At 47.0% G+C, this 14,303-nt stretch overlaps 6 protein-coding genes across 6 annotated transcripts; 3 read left to right on the forward strand and 3 right to left on the reverse strand.

Annotated features, from left to right (window-relative positions):
• Window positions 1-167: 167 nt before the first annotated feature.
• V1508DRAFT_446859 (docking domain of Afi1 for Arf3 in vesicle trafficking-domain-containing protein) lies at window positions 168-2,867 on the reverse strand (the record flags this gene model as incomplete). Its single annotated transcript, XM_066942437.1, has 9 exons — window positions 168-588; window positions 650-925; window positions 979-1,474; window positions 1,529-1,821; window positions 1,871-2,239; window positions 2,284-2,344; window positions 2,405-2,587; window positions 2,641-2,766; window positions 2,839-2,867. 9 exons carry the CDS (start codon window positions 2,865-2,867, stop codon window positions 454-456), a joined length of 1,968 nt encoding a protein of 655 aa, XP_066796202.1. The 3' UTR covers window positions 168-453.
• An 856-nt stretch (window positions 2,868-3,723) lies between these two features.
• Window positions 3,724-6,391, forward strand: V1508DRAFT_369721 (Hsp90 protein-domain-containing protein). The gene is made up of 3 exons (XM_066937445.1): window positions 3,724-3,836; window positions 3,907-3,968; window positions 4,024-6,391. The coding sequence occupies exons 1-3, from the start codon at window positions 3,815-3,817 to the stop codon at window positions 6,040-6,042; spliced, it is 2,103 nt and encodes a 700-aa protein (XP_066796203.1). The 5' UTR covers window positions 3,724-3,814; the 3' UTR covers window positions 6,043-6,391.
• On the reverse strand, window positions 6,297-8,336 carry V1508DRAFT_369726 (GDP dissociation inhibitor). The gene is made up of 6 exons (XM_066937446.1): window positions 8,208-8,336; window positions 7,976-8,060; window positions 7,888-7,915; window positions 7,711-7,833; window positions 7,204-7,646; window positions 6,297-7,146 (listed from the first exon to the last, which is right to left on the reverse strand). Exons 1-6 carry the CDS (start codon window positions 8,242-8,244, stop codon window positions 6,525-6,527), a joined length of 1,338 nt encoding a protein of 445 aa, XP_066796204.1. The 5' UTR covers window positions 8,245-8,336; the 3' UTR covers window positions 6,297-6,524.
• Window positions 8,337-8,823: 487 nt separating this feature from the next.
• Window positions 8,824-10,356, forward strand: V1508DRAFT_106907 (P-loop containing nucleoside triphosphate hydrolase protein). The gene is made up of 5 exons (XM_066935849.1): window positions 8,824-9,301; window positions 9,357-9,387; window positions 9,449-9,490; window positions 9,550-9,926; window positions 9,991-10,356. Exons 1-5 carry the CDS (start codon window positions 9,249-9,251, stop codon window positions 10,187-10,189), a joined length of 702 nt encoding a protein of 233 aa, XP_066796205.1. The 5' UTR covers window positions 8,824-9,248; the 3' UTR covers window positions 10,190-10,356.
• A 167-nt stretch (window positions 10,357-10,523) lies between these two features.
• Window positions 10,524-11,810, reverse strand: V1508DRAFT_397104 (uncharacterized protein; the record flags this gene model as incomplete). The annotated part of the gene is made up of 3 exons (XM_066938138.1): window positions 10,524-10,911; window positions 10,964-11,708; window positions 11,765-11,810. 3 exons carry the CDS (start codon window positions 11,808-11,810, stop codon window positions 10,524-10,526), a joined length of 1,179 nt encoding a protein of 392 aa, XP_066796206.1.
• Window positions 11,811-12,200: 390 nt separating this feature from the next.
• Window positions 12,201-14,274, forward strand: V1508DRAFT_439069 (uncharacterized protein). Its single transcript, XM_066942202.1, has 4 exons — window positions 12,201-12,567; window positions 12,636-13,475; window positions 13,537-13,925; window positions 13,997-14,274. Exons 1-4 carry the CDS (start codon window positions 12,411-12,413, stop codon window positions 14,057-14,059), a joined length of 1,449 nt encoding a protein of 482 aa, XP_066796207.1. The 5' UTR covers window positions 12,201-12,410; the 3' UTR covers window positions 14,060-14,274.
• The last annotated feature ends 29 nt before the right edge of the window (window positions 14,275-14,303 follow it).

A 14,303-nucleotide genomic window follows, 5' to 3' on the forward strand; every position in this document is an offset into this window, starting at 1 on the left:
GGCATTTGACATGTCCACGAAGGCCGGGTAACTCCGCTTCGCATCGATTTATCACGCAAACCCCACTCTACCCCTCGGAGCCTACAAAGATACAATAGGCATGTCGTAGCTACACACCGCATACTGACGACGTAAAAGGCTTCATTAGCTCAACTACTATAATGCTCAAAAGATTTAAACCATCGATGATGAGAAGGTCGTCACCATTGACGGTGGTTTTACCTTGAGTGAAAGCGATATACAATTACTACATGCTGGTCGACGACCATACTCAGCAAGATAGCGCATTACTAGATCGAGAGCGACAGGAAGAAATTTCGCACTGATTGACCAAACTGGAACTTGAACAAGACTGGCGCACAACTCGAGGCGAAGTTGTGAGGTCGCTCTTTGTGAAGTCAAATGTTGGAGCCTGAACCTGACTTTTTTGGATAATGGCAAATTAATAAAACCTCATATCGTAACTGTTGTCATGCCACTGCGCAAAGATGGTTCGCTCCATGAGTCCGCCTCCGCAATCTTGCGGTACAATCTTTCAAACGCAAGTTTATGGAACAGTCCCAACTCATCGTAAAAATGCCGTCCAGCCTAGCACGATTAGTTGCGTGGCCACGTACCCACACTATCCAACGAAATTGTCAATACACACCTCATGATCACGAATCCGATTCATGATCTCTGCTGCAGAATAGCGCACCTCTTCGCGAGAATGAAATGACCCTGCCGCTATAGGCAATAATCCGCCTTGGCTTTGTGGGAGACATGCCAGCAGCTGAGTGATCTGATCTGGATTGACAACGACGTCCCTGATGGCATTAAATATTTCAGCAGATGAGTTTGGTGACATCTGTACTTTCCGTAATCGATCGATTTGATGTTGTAGATCCATGTTCGCAACAGGGATGGGGACCAGGTGTTGCAAGTCCTGAGAACATAAGTTTTAATTGACAACGCCCATTCTCTTCGATTCGAACTTACAGAGGTATAATTATTATAATTCGTTGTTCTTTTCCATCCCTCAATGACGTGCATATAGTGATTCAAATCTCGCGTCTTCTGTTGCTGATCTGCCCACACATATCCATGCCCACTGATCACGTAGCCCTGCTCCGTTACGGGCCATAGCCCACGGCTCCCAATCAACGCCGAGTTTACACCATGAGCCTCGTCATATGCCGCACAAAGTTGTACAAACTGGCCAATAAATTTACGGAATCTCCCTCGAATGGCCTCTTCCCCGTATCGGTTCACGACCATCGACTTGATATCCTCGATAAATGACGCATCAGGTGAATTGCCAAGTCCTCCAACCGCAGATCTAGAGACCGACAATGCGACACCCTGCGCCAATCGTTCTGGCTGCTTAATAAATTTCGATATGCGGACTTCTCCAGTTTCGATGTTGCACAGAATATCCCACCACGACGGATGACTCTCAAATGCTGGATTTGTCACGCCAGCAATATATCCAGGACTGCAGCAACATTAATAAATGCTGAACATGGCCCATGAAGATAGTAATACTCACACATGGATCAGTTGATCAATTTTACTGAGATCGGTATATGGATAGGCTCTGTGGGAGAAACCTCTCAGGATTCCGCTACTAATAAGGGAGCACGCCGAGAGTACTGCATCGACAACATCTTTTGCTGCTCGACCGGGTCCCATAAAAACAATGCGCTTTTCCGTTAACAGGGCGTTCGTAAGTACTATTAGTGGGTGAGTTTTCGATCCAGACGTTGTTAAATGAGGATGGAGGACCGAGAATGACTTTGGAGGGGCATTCAGTATTGTAGTAAGTAGCAAAATAGGTGATGGCTAGTTTCATTAGTCGGCATCTGACATAGACATTGCCAGGTCAACTTACATCTCCGACGTAATCAGGGAAGGAGTCGACTGGTATTCTCATCGGAATATCCAAGTTATTGAATTTGACTTTTGATTCATAAAAATGAGTGTCGTATTTATTAAGGCTCGCTTTAGCACTGTCATGGGATAAGATACTGTTCTGTGGATGGACAGCTTTGGTTCTTTCTATCAATGGCTGCAATCGTTCCACCTGGAATCGCTCAACAAATAAATTTCGCAAAGAATTTGAGGACAAAATTTGTTTTTCAAACCGCTCAAAAGATGGCATGGAACTGATATCCATTGCGTTTAGTGACTGATAGAGGTTCTTCAAGACATCGATATTGAGGTTGTCGAAGTACTCCGTCATAGCTAGCAGCAATATCGGCTAGATCTGTTAGCGAGTGGACTGATATCTAAAATACAACTAACCTTATAAATCTGTATGAAAGAATGTCTGGTACATATGGCCATAGCCCTGACTATTGCTCCCCTGTTGCACAAGTTAGCATAATGCTGCTAAATGCAATGTCAGCTTTGAGAAAGTAATCACCTTTTAGCATCACTAGTGATCTTTGTATTGGCCAGATTCAACGCATAGAGCATAGAATTCTGTTCTCTGCTCGCAGTATGTCCGCCTATATTACTTGATTTTGGTCGTTTATGTAAAAAGAACACGGTCCAGTCCTCCTCGCGGGCATGAGCCTGATCGGGCAGCATTAGTTCTGCGAGCAATCTGTACATCAATTAGCATAACAATCGTTCTCGATAATAATACTTGCCATATACTCTTCATCGCCTTCTATTCGCCTGGGATATTGGTACTTCACGGTCGGTCCCTTATCGACATCAAATTCGGCAGCTAGTATATACTCGACATGCTCCGACGTGCCATTCGCGGTCACGCTTAGATACCTGCATAGTTTCCATCAGCAAATATCTACTTATACGTATGAATTCAGGACACAAACATATTTCAATGGGTACAGAAGTGTGATCGATTTTTGAGCAATCATCGATATTTGTGCTTCATGTTGGACGCCAAATTAGTGCTGAACAAGGCAATTGACGAAACCTACGTCAACCTGTGCGGCTCATTTAAGGGGCACCCAAGCAGTCCGATAAGTGGCCTATCTGAGGCGAGCAGTACGTACAATTCGGCAGTAGCGTTTTGCTAGAGAGAAATATATACAAAGGTAGAAATACCAGAACATAGGGCTGGTGACTTGCCTTAGGTTCCGAGATCAGTTGGCTAGTTGAAGTAGCGCGTTTTAAATAGAACCACTAGTTTTGTCCTCTCATCTTAGTACCGCATACGTACACGATGGTATTGTAAATATAGCTTTTAGTGTCTTCATAATTAGAGCATACTGTAGCCTTGCCAGAGTTCCGATTTGAATAAAACTTATATACATCTGACACGTCTTTGTTTGTCGATCTTTAGTCTACATTAGCGACCAAGTGGCATTCAAGGAGAATCTTGACCAATTCCCATCTGCCACCACCTAGGCTTCCATGAGCCGAGAGTGCACGATGACCTGCTAGGTGCGATTTGCTAATAGTGATGGTCCTTGTTGGAGCATTGAGGGGCAGAACGCTCTGGAAGGCAGAGACGACTGTCAATTAAGTTTGGCAAAAGGTCCACTTTATGGCATATATATATAGCGACATTGCAGTTATGGTGTTTTCACTATGCCCTCTCGGCACTGAGCCGCAAAACCATATGTTTCTAAGAGATTCTGGGTCAGCAAAGAAAGTGATGGAGCGCCAAATGAGCCGCACGATGGAAGCCGACAGAAAAAACTGTCGCGGCCTATAATTTTGAGCGGCACCTCACGTCGACTGCGGAGCCCCCTCCAACTTTTTTTTCCTTCACATTTTCACCACTGTAACATTTCCAGTTGTGCACTTCCGACTCACAAATTGCTCTTTTGCATTATAGTCGCTAATCACTTCATTTACAATGGCTGAGTCAGAATCATTTGGTAAGCACATTTTATTTTGATTAAGAATTGGTGGGATCAAGCTGTGTGCATGTCCTAACTATCAATGCAGAATTTCAGGCGGAGATCTCGCAGTTGATGAGCTTGATCATCAACACTGTCTACTCGAATAAGGTATACACTTTCTGATATTGTTATACTGCTGGATCCAAGCTAATTACCATCATAGGAAATCTTCTTGCGAGAGTTGATCTCCAATTGTTCTGATGCCCTCGACAAGATCCGATATGAGGCGCTCTCAGATCCCTCCAAGCTCGAGTCTGAGCCTGATCTCTACATCCGAATCACTCCCAAGAAGGATGAGGGTGTTCTTGAGATCCGGGATACTGGTATCGGTATGACCAAGGCGGATCTGGTTAACAACCTTGGTACCATCGCTAAGTCTGGCACCAAGGCTTTTATGGAGGCCCTCTCGGCTGGTGCTGATGTCTCTATGATTGGTCAGTTCGGTGTCGGATTCTACTCGCTCTTCTTGGTCGCCGACCGAGTCCAAGTCATCTCCAAGCACAATGACGACGAGCAGTACATCTGGGAGTCGTCGGCTGGCGGCCGTTTCACCATTACTCTTGACACCCTCAACCCTCCGATCTCGCGAGGAACCGTTATTCGACTGTTCTTGAAGGAGGACCAGAAGGAGTACCTTGAGGAGAAGCGGATCAAGGACATTGTCAAGCGACACTCTGAATTCGTTGCATACCCCATCCAGCTTGTTGTCACCAAGGAAGTCGAGAAGGACGCCCCCGAGGAGGAGGAGGAGGAGAACGTTGATGACGAGGACAAGAAGCCTAAGATCGAGGAGGTTAATGAGGACGAGGAGGAAGAGAAGGAAAAGAAGACCAAGAAGATCAAGGAGACTGTTACCGAGAACGAGGAGCTCAACAAAACCAAGCCTCTCTGGACCCGCAATCCTTCTGACATTACTGAGGAGGAGTATGCTGCTTTCTACAAGTCTATCTCCAATGACTGGGAAGACCATCTTGCTGTTAAGCACTTCTCTGTTGAGGGTCAGCTCGAGTTCCGTGCTATCTTGTTCGTTCCCCGCCGTGCGCCATTCGACTTGTTCGAGTCCAAGAAGAAGAAAAATAACATCAAGCTCTATGTCCGCCGTGTCTTTATTACTGATGACTGCGAGGAGTTGATCCCCGAGTGGCTCGGCTTCATCAAAGGTGTTGTCGACTCTGAGGACTTGCCTCTCAACTTGTCGCGTGAGATGCTCCAGCAGAACAAGATTTTGAAGGTTATCCGTAAGAACATTGTCAAGAAGACTCTCGAGATGTTCAATGAGATCGCCGAGGACCGGGAACAGTTCGACAAGTTTTACACCGCATTCTCCAAGAATATCAAGTTGGGTATCCACGAGGACGCCCAGAATCGTGGTATGCTCGCCAAGCTCCTCCGCTTTAACTCGACCAAGTCTGGCGATGAGCAGACCTCGCTTACTGACTACGTGACCCGTATGCCCGAGCACCAGAAGAACATCTACTACATCACTGGCGAGAGCTTGAAGGCTGTTGAGAAGTCTCCATTCTTGGACGCCCTCAAGGCCAAGGACTTTGAGGTTCTCTTCATGGTTGATCCTATTGATGAGTACGCAATGACCCAGCTCAAGGAGTTCGAAGGGAAGACACTGGTTGACATCACCAAGGACTATGAGCTAGAGGAGACTGACGAGGAGAAGGCCCAGCGTGAGACAGAGGAGAAGGAGTACGAGTCGCTTGCTACTAGCCTCAAGGAGATCCTTGGCGACAAGGTCGAGAAAGTCGTTGTGTCGCACAAGCTAGTTGATGCTCCCGCTGCTATTCGCACTGGCCAGTTCGGTTGGTCCGCCAATATGGAGCGTATCATGAAGGCCCAGGCTCTTCGTGATACCAGCATGTCGTCATACATGTCGTCCAAGAAGACATTTGAGATCTCTCCCAAGTCTCCTATCATTGCCGAGTTGAAGAAGAAGGTCGAAGCCGATGGAGTCAATGACCGTACCGTCCGTGATTTGACTGTGCTCTTGTACGAGACTGCTCTCCTCACTTCTGGCTTCTCCCTTGAGGAGCCTAACTCCTTCGCCAGCCGCATCAACAGACTCATCTCCCTCGGCCTGAACATCGATGAAACTGAGCCTGAGGCTCCAGCCGCTGAGGAGGCTGTGGCTGAGGAGAGTGTCACTGAGTCCGCTATGGAGGAGGTTGATTAGACGCCGTAGCTGCGAGATAGAAGCCTGTGTTTTGATCTTGTAAACGTTGGGTATGGTATAAGGAAATGGTATTACATAACGTTCTTCTTTGTTTATAATTTTTATCGCTCTCTTTACAGTTGACACTTTTTTATGCCATTAATTGTTTACTCCGTGTTCACAAAATTACGAGCAGTTGCTTTGTCTGTCATGTGTGTTCAAAAATTGGGATTGATAAATAAAATTGTTAATTTAATATTCATGAACATTGACGTTGTAAGATGCTGCACACATAAGGCGTAACATGTGCGTACCTGACCATGTAAACTTATATTTACGTATGATGTATTGATATTATAGAGTCCACCTCACAACACAATTTTATAGTAAACGAGCACTGTATCACAAACGCGAAGTAACAAAAACAAAGTCTCCGTAGATGTGTAACCTCATACTTCAATTCTCAATAGCCCGAAGTCCAAGCACGATATCAAGATGCGAAGTTACTCATACGCAGTAAAATTCTCATCGTCATTTTCAGGTCTCTTTTGAAGGACCAGTGGCTTTCCTTCGATGCGTTCGTAAATATCCCTGACATCGTCAGTCGTGGTCTCGAAATGGCTCGTGGCATCGTAACTCTTTGAAATGTACACGTGGTCCTTGGTTCCGTCTTCGATAGGCTCGTACAAGTCCGTGACTCCGATGAATTTCTCGAGTATGGGGCCGAGTAAATGCAATCCGGGCGTGATCTCGTTGATCGGATTTGAGGTCTCGACGATGGTGGAAACCATGGCTAGATAGTGCCCCTTGAGCGAGACGTTGTGCGCCGAAGAAACCATGGCAACATAAATGTCGTGCTTACGGCCGACTTGGTTTTGCGGGATAATGATCTGCACTGAGTCAGAGTTGTCGGTGTTTGGGATCGGGTGCATCAGAACGCAGATCGCGCGGATGACGCTGCCGGTCTTGCGGACTTTGCCTGGGAAGTAGGTCGGATCGCCGATGATGATCTTCGCGCGGGCGACTTCGTCGCCGGAGCGCACACCGACGGCGACACCGTCTTCGTACACGATTTCGTCGATGGGCTTGTCAAGCATGTACGTTCCGCCGTAAATAGCCGAGAGCCTGTACAGGCGCTTTAGCTGATGGGTTCGAAGCACAAGAGATATCAAAACTACTCACCGAGCAAAGCCCTGAGGAAGTTCGCCGAGACCATAGAGCGGGTACAAGTATGGCGACTTTCCGAATCGAGCCATGGAGCCTACATACAACAGGATCCGCTCGATGGCCTCGCGCGCGGGCTTGTTGATGTACGAATCATCTAGATACAATGCCATGGCGTGGCCGATGAAATCGCGCGTGCCGGGTTCGAGCCCGAATTTCGCGTAGACCTCAGCCATGGTGTTGCGGTCGAGATTCAGACCCTGATACGTGGATGGGTCGCCTTCCTTGTAGTTGCCGATAAACTCAAAGAAACGCTTCATTCGACGCTTTTCAAAGAGACCCATCAGCGGCGAACGGATAGCTTCGACTTCGTTGGCAGGGACTTTTGCAATGCGGCCGTCCCGGAAGACGTAGCTGCCAGCGATCTGTTTGAATTCAAGGTATCGAGTGACATTGGTGTGCTGAGAACCGATAGTTAGTTTACTTGGATTCTATAGACAATTATGGAGGCGAGAGAGCACTTACGAGAAGAATGTTCGTCAATTCACCATTAGCCATCAAAAACTTTGGAATAAGATCAACGTTCCAATCGCGGTCACGGCCCAAGCTCTGTCGTGGGGTCTCTCCTTGACGGAACTTCTGGTAGATCTACATTGAATGAATATCAAAAGGCAGTTCGAGCGGACACATCCGTCAACATACCTGGCTGAGAGACAAACTGGCACTCTCGCTAATCAGGTAGTTTTAGTATTATTCCCTTGTAACTTCGGCAACACAATCATTGACGTACCCTCCGTAGTGGTCCTGGCGATCAATGTGGAGCACCTTCTTCCCCTCAACACTGAAAACACCGGACAAGATACATTCCGTCAAGCCTGGCCATCAGGTTATCAGCATTCCATTTATGTGCCATAAATCACGTTAGACAATTGTCTATAGGACATACCGGTACCTGTATCAGCGCGTTAGCAATTACTCCTACTGTGTAAAATCGTGTCAAGAATCCAGCATTCTCCCAGCACACTTACCAAGCACAATCACATCGTAATTCTCATCCATTGTATCTCTATAATTACTCCAACAAGCCGGCAAATTTCTCTATGCGAGTGCAGTAGGTCGCCGTTTAGTGTATCGTAACCAAATTGACTAGTCGCCCGAATGTGGACTACCCTAGGCTTCGAACAGCTAGCTTTCGGGAACCGCTTAAAATAGTCACGTGATAGGAGTCACGTGAGATGGATAAGGGTTAGATTGCTAGTAGTAGGTGCCTGTGCAGAACTTTTTGTATGGAGAAAGCGGGCACAAGACCTGCTTCCCACTCTTTTTCAGGGGACTTAAACCCCTCGCAGCCGACGGAAGATTTGAAACAAGCCTGGCAAACTGACCCATATGTGTTCCTTGTCAGGTCGGGAATGAATTCTGGGAAGTCAATCATCTCCTGGCTCGCACGAGCAAAGTGCAGTCTAGCCAGCAAAAATATGAGCTCGTGATTGGAACGTAGAAAATTATTAATGATTTAGAGGCATCGAGAACAGGACTAGACATATAGTTGCGTTGTAGTAACTAACAAGTCCTGGCGGTGGTCATATAGTGCGGCGTTGCGGGGCTGCTATATCTATATCTGTTACGGTTTTCTGTATTAGCATAATGCTGTAATTAGTATTTAATGCCGAATTCAGAAAGTCATTCGGAATTTATTTAGTAGTATTAAATTAAATTATATAGCATGTCCAGAGGGTGGACTGATAAAGGCTCGGGGGACAATCTCCCGTGACATCGGCATTCGGGCAGATGTGGACCGTTCTGAAGCCAAACTCATCGGGTCGTACTTCTTCCTGATTGACAGTCCACGTAGTCTCGGCCACGATCTCCTTTCCGTGGCCAAGTTAGTCAATACCAGGCAGCGGTCACCTCCAGCATCCCATCCACGTGAGCATAGTCTAACCGCTTGATATTTTGTTGGTACAGGACTGGTCGGCATAGGCAGTGGCAGTGGCACGAGGACAATACCAAAGGTGGCTTGCTCATTGCGGCAACATACACTAACGCAGGGGTGGGCGAATATGGATGCCACGTTCAATGACCTGGCGAGGCATTGCATAGAATTACTCGAAAAGTGAGTTTGAATCATAGGAGAGTTCTGGAACTACAATGCTAACGATGGTTGTCAGTGCGGCAGCTGATCAGCGAGTATTAATAGCGGTATGTCCATTGTTGGACTGCACATGTCGACTGCTAATTAGTCGCGTCGTGGCGGGTACAGGTCAGCGGAATTCCAGGGAGCGGTAAGACGACATTAGGGAATGTTAGTACTTCTCAACTGATGTTTGTTTGGCGAATCGGATATGTGGCTAACTGGACTAGGCGGTGTATCAGCGAGTCAATAAGATGTGGAATAACAAATCCGGCACGCGGATAGCCGCATTCGTGCCAATGGACGGGTTTCATCTCACTCGGAAGAGTCTAGCTGCAATGCCGAATGCCGAAGAGGCGATGGCGCGGCGAGGTGCGCCCTTCACGTTTGATCCGAACAGCCTGTTGCGGTTGGTCGAGAACCTGCGAATTCCGCTCGACGGTGAGTCAAAGAGCATATTCGCGCCATCATTCGATCATGCTGTGAAGGACCCAGTTGAGAACGATATTGAAATCTTGCCGACGGACAGGATTCTGATTATTGAGGGAAATTACCTACATCTACGAGACGAGCCGTGGAATCTAATAGCAGGTCGAATGGACGAGCTGTACGTATTATTTTCTAAGCGGCTTTTTTTCAACTGTGACGTTGAATCTTACTGACCACTGCAGGTGGTTCGTGAGAGTAGAACGAGAAATTGCGCGCCAACGCGTCATTCTTCGACACATTGCAGCTGGCATTGCAAAAGATGAAGACGAGGCCGCGAAACGCGCCGACGAGAACGATCTAGTGAACGGAGATTACATCATACAGCATTCACTAGCACCGCATCGCATTATAATCAGCATCCAAGATAATCAAATAGCCTAATTGAATAGACATACAAAGACTGGGCTAGAACTTGTCTTGTAAATTAGAGATATTAACGTCTCTGTGTAAGATAGTACTTTAGCTTCAACTTCAATGGGTATTGGGATGGGAATTGGTAAATATCTGGCATGTTGGAGGTTTAACTAATCGTATATATTGGGACAGTCTGCATCATCCATATCGATCACCGTGACCTCTCATTTAATTTCTTATTGGTCAATTTAGCTGGACCTATGCCGTTTCATTCATACATACACAACATATGCCTCATTCACAATCGCCGTAAAGGTATCAAAACTATGGTACAAAATTGAATCTCCTCCACCTTCATGATTTACGCGATGGCTTGGTAATACAACACGTACTCCTTCTTTACTCGTTCCCAAGTCGCTGGATCAAAGAACGTATATATGCCCCGCTCGTAATGTGGACTCGGCTGCAGTGGTTCGCTGCCCGGTTCCTTTGTCAGCCAGACCTTGAGTTCTTTGTGGTATCGCCAATTCCGGGATGTGAGCTCGGCGGCAGCGGCTTCTTGCATGAAATCTCGGGGCATGGAGTAGAAAATGTAAAATAAGGTCTCATCCGAGAAGTTCGCGACTTTGGTCTGCTGTGGAGGTGCTGACTGAACGTGGTAGCAGGACGGCAGATGAAAATCTGGCTCGACTTTCGTTGTCGATGTCTCCGCCCATGGAGACGCAAACGTCAAGCTTAGAGGTTCGTTACTGTCCTTGTTAATATGTCCCTGCCTAATACAAGCGAGATTTGGATACTTACTCAGGCTGGTTCAGATTCAGCCCTAGAGTCGCGAGATCGTTTATGTCGATATTGTTGTCCACCTTCATAAAGTTTAGCAGACCATTCAGACCCTGCAAGTCCTCGCCTGCTTTCGCATTCTTCTCCTCTGCCTCTGCCTCTTTGGCGCTTGCACCATTTGCACCATTTTCCCCGTTATAAGTTGGTGCGGTATTATTGAACTGCCAGATATCTCCCTGCGCTTGTCGCATGTTATTATACTCCAGCCGACGCTGCTTTTCATCGACAGAGTGGTGGTCGTCGGTCTGATGCTGATCACGAGACGCATGAAAGTCGTCGGGCCAGTTCTTGTCGTCATGGTCGTTGTGCTGCTGCGGTAGCAGTGCCATCGCCTGCTGCTGTTGCTGCTGTTGTTGCAAGAACAACTGCTGCTGTCCCAGTCCCGGAGGCCCTGTCCTCGGAGCCATTGACAGTGGCGACTGGGTGCTTGCACGACTATATCCAGCCTGCAGGTTCCCTGGAAACTGCTGCGACTGGCTGCCGCCCATCGCAGCCGAGTAAGACTTAGTCGCCTGACCGAGAGTAGGGAACTCCGACATGTCGAGTCCTGCGGCGAACTGGGGTGAGCTTGTCGAATTGGGCGGCAGATAGCTGCTGAGCGACGCATTCGATCTCGCAGTCATGCTGCTGCTGGTCTGCTGTTGCTGTTGCTGTTGCTGTTGCGGCTGCTGCATCGAGCTGTTGAATCCCCATATCGGCACCGGTGCTGTTCGTTGTCAGCTATTGAATAGACACACTCCATTACAGGCAATCATCGCATACTCTTTCCACGTCCGTTAACTACTGCGGGCCCTGCTGCCGTGGACATCGGGTTCCTGTTGTTCATCGACGAGATCACGTTCGAAAATCCGTGCGATCGGCTCTGCGAAGGCTGTCCTGTTCCCGCAAACACGCATTCGTCAGCCTTCTTTCACGTCGCAATCTCAGGGACCGAGGAGGAGCAGTGTCGTACAAGCACACGCGCATCCGGTCGCACAAGAATCTCTTCTTACCTGATCGATTCATGGCGCATCACAATATTTTATATAATATCCCGGAAAAGTCAAACCACCAGCTCAAAATGCAATACCTTGCACTTTACTCAGTCTATAAAGCGATATGTTGAAAGACGTTGTATTTGTCGATATTCTTTGCTCTGTCCAATTAACTCGTGCTTTTCATTTCATGAAGCTCGAAAGATATACTACATCGGCGGAAGTGGGTTGGGTAAGGGCTGAGAATAGGGTAGGTTGTGTTTGGGAATACTACGCGCTCGCGCTGTTTGAAGCTCTTTGTTGATAATGAATTCCTCAACACATGAGCACGACCGGAATAAATAGTCTCTGCCCGCACTGAAGCAAAGGGCCGCTATACGATTTAGCATACGGGCTCGTTTTACGAATTGTGCGTTTGGTTTACTCATCAAGACATGGCCGATTCGAAAGAAGGAACGCGAATTGACGCCAGTGCGTCGGATCCGCCCTCACTTGCTAACACTGCCACGAATGATTCCGCGCTCACGGAACCTGCTACTGTTGAAAAGGTTGAATTTATTGAAGAAAGTAGTCCTTCTGCGAATAAGTCTGGTACGAGCGTTTTAATGAAATATTGCTTTTGCGCTTAGCAGCGGCTAACGCATCTAATCGCCAAACAGCGAAGCCTAGCTCAGAGGAGACGCAATCACGAAAACGGTCACTCGAAGAATCATCGCCGGCTACAGATGATGTGGACGATGCGGAAATTCCCGCCGACAATATTCTAAAACGACCACGGGCCGGCGAATCAGCAGCCAACGATGTCTCCGATTCTAAAGAGGAAAAATCATCAGACATTAACGAAGTAACAGAAAATTCTGCAAGCAAGGTAATTGCTGAGCATGGGAAAGCTACAGAAGGCGATGATGCAGGAAAGACTGTCCCCGCAGGCGCGCCACATGCTGGACTAACTGAGAAGACGGGGGTCAAAGGCGCGGCTGGGCCGGAAGCAATAGAAGGTGTTGATGCGGGAACGACAGAGCCTACTGGCGCACCACATGCCAGATCAACTGATGAGAAGATGGAGATCAAAAGTACAGGTGGTGCGCCAGTCTCAAAAGAGCCACAGAAAGCAAGTCCAGAAGGTACAGAGAAAGAGAAGGATAAGTCACCTCAAATTGGCACGACCGACGAAAATAAACCAGCAGTTCCAAGCTTATTTGGATCTAGCGCGTCAAGTGCAAGCTTTTTTGGCACTTCGTCATCAGCATCAAGTCCGTTTGCATTCACCGGGAAGAGTATATTTGGTAGTGGTTCAGCTTTTGCTAGTGGCAGCTCAGACCATCCCATGCCATTCTCAGCATTCTCATCAAATAACCCATTCTTAAACGCCATCTCTAAAGACAACTCTAAAGACAATGACAACGAAGAGAATGGGGAAGCTGAGGATGAGAATGAAAACGACTCAGCGGACAACTTTGACCAGCCGTATGTCCAGCTTAACCTTGAAAAGAAGAAAGGTATTATCGATTTGACTCTTTAGTACGTACTCGTTATGCACACATTACTTAATTGATATAGTCGAGACTGGCGAAGAAATGGAAACTTCGGTATTCAATTGCAGAGCAAAGTTATATTCCCTCGACCCTACCGAAGCCGACAAAGGGTGGAAAGAGCGCGGGGTCGGTGTCCTGCACCTCAACGTTCTCAAGGATGATACGGTGACGACAGCTGATACACCAGAACCGAGCTCCGCGGACGCAAGTAAAGAATCAACGCCAACCGTTCGCGAACGAAAGTCTAAGGCTAGAATTGTCATGCGTGCGGACGGTGTGTTGAAAGTTATCCTTAATTTACCGCTAGTTAAAGGAATTGAGGTTAGGAAAGGCATGAAGAGTTCGCTCGTGAGTGAGAAATTTGTACGTATTTCGGCCTGGGAGAATCATAAACCTATTCAATATGCGTTAAGAGTAAGTGACCCATTGGTTTTACTTGTTAGGCGTTGTGATGTCGTCGAACGGTATATTAACGAGTTGATTAGCTGGGCAACGAAAATGTTGCAGCGGAATTCTACGATACTGCAGAAAGCTTGATAAATTCATGATCTGTAAGCAATTGACAAAGTTTTTGTGGTCATGTATCATTATTATATGTGGATTTAAAATTTTCGGGGTTCGCGCGTCTTGTATATACATCTCAAGTAATTCGAACAAAATTATCATATACCTATCGAGACACTATGTACTCCCATTAATGTTATGAAAATAGTAGCATTGACTGCAAAGCGATCTTGACTTCTGCATCTCTAGTAATAAAAGTACAAAAAAAAATTTACAATAGTATTCCTA

Source organism: Lipomyces doorenjongii (genome assembly GCF_038497915.1).
Source record: "Lipomyces doorenjongii strain NRRL Y-27504 unplaced genomic scaffold V1508scaffold_20, whole genome shotgun sequence".
NCBI classification, from domain to species: domain Eukaryota; kingdom Fungi; phylum Ascomycota; class Lipomycetes; order Lipomycetales; family Lipomycetaceae; genus Lipomyces; species Lipomyces doorenjongii.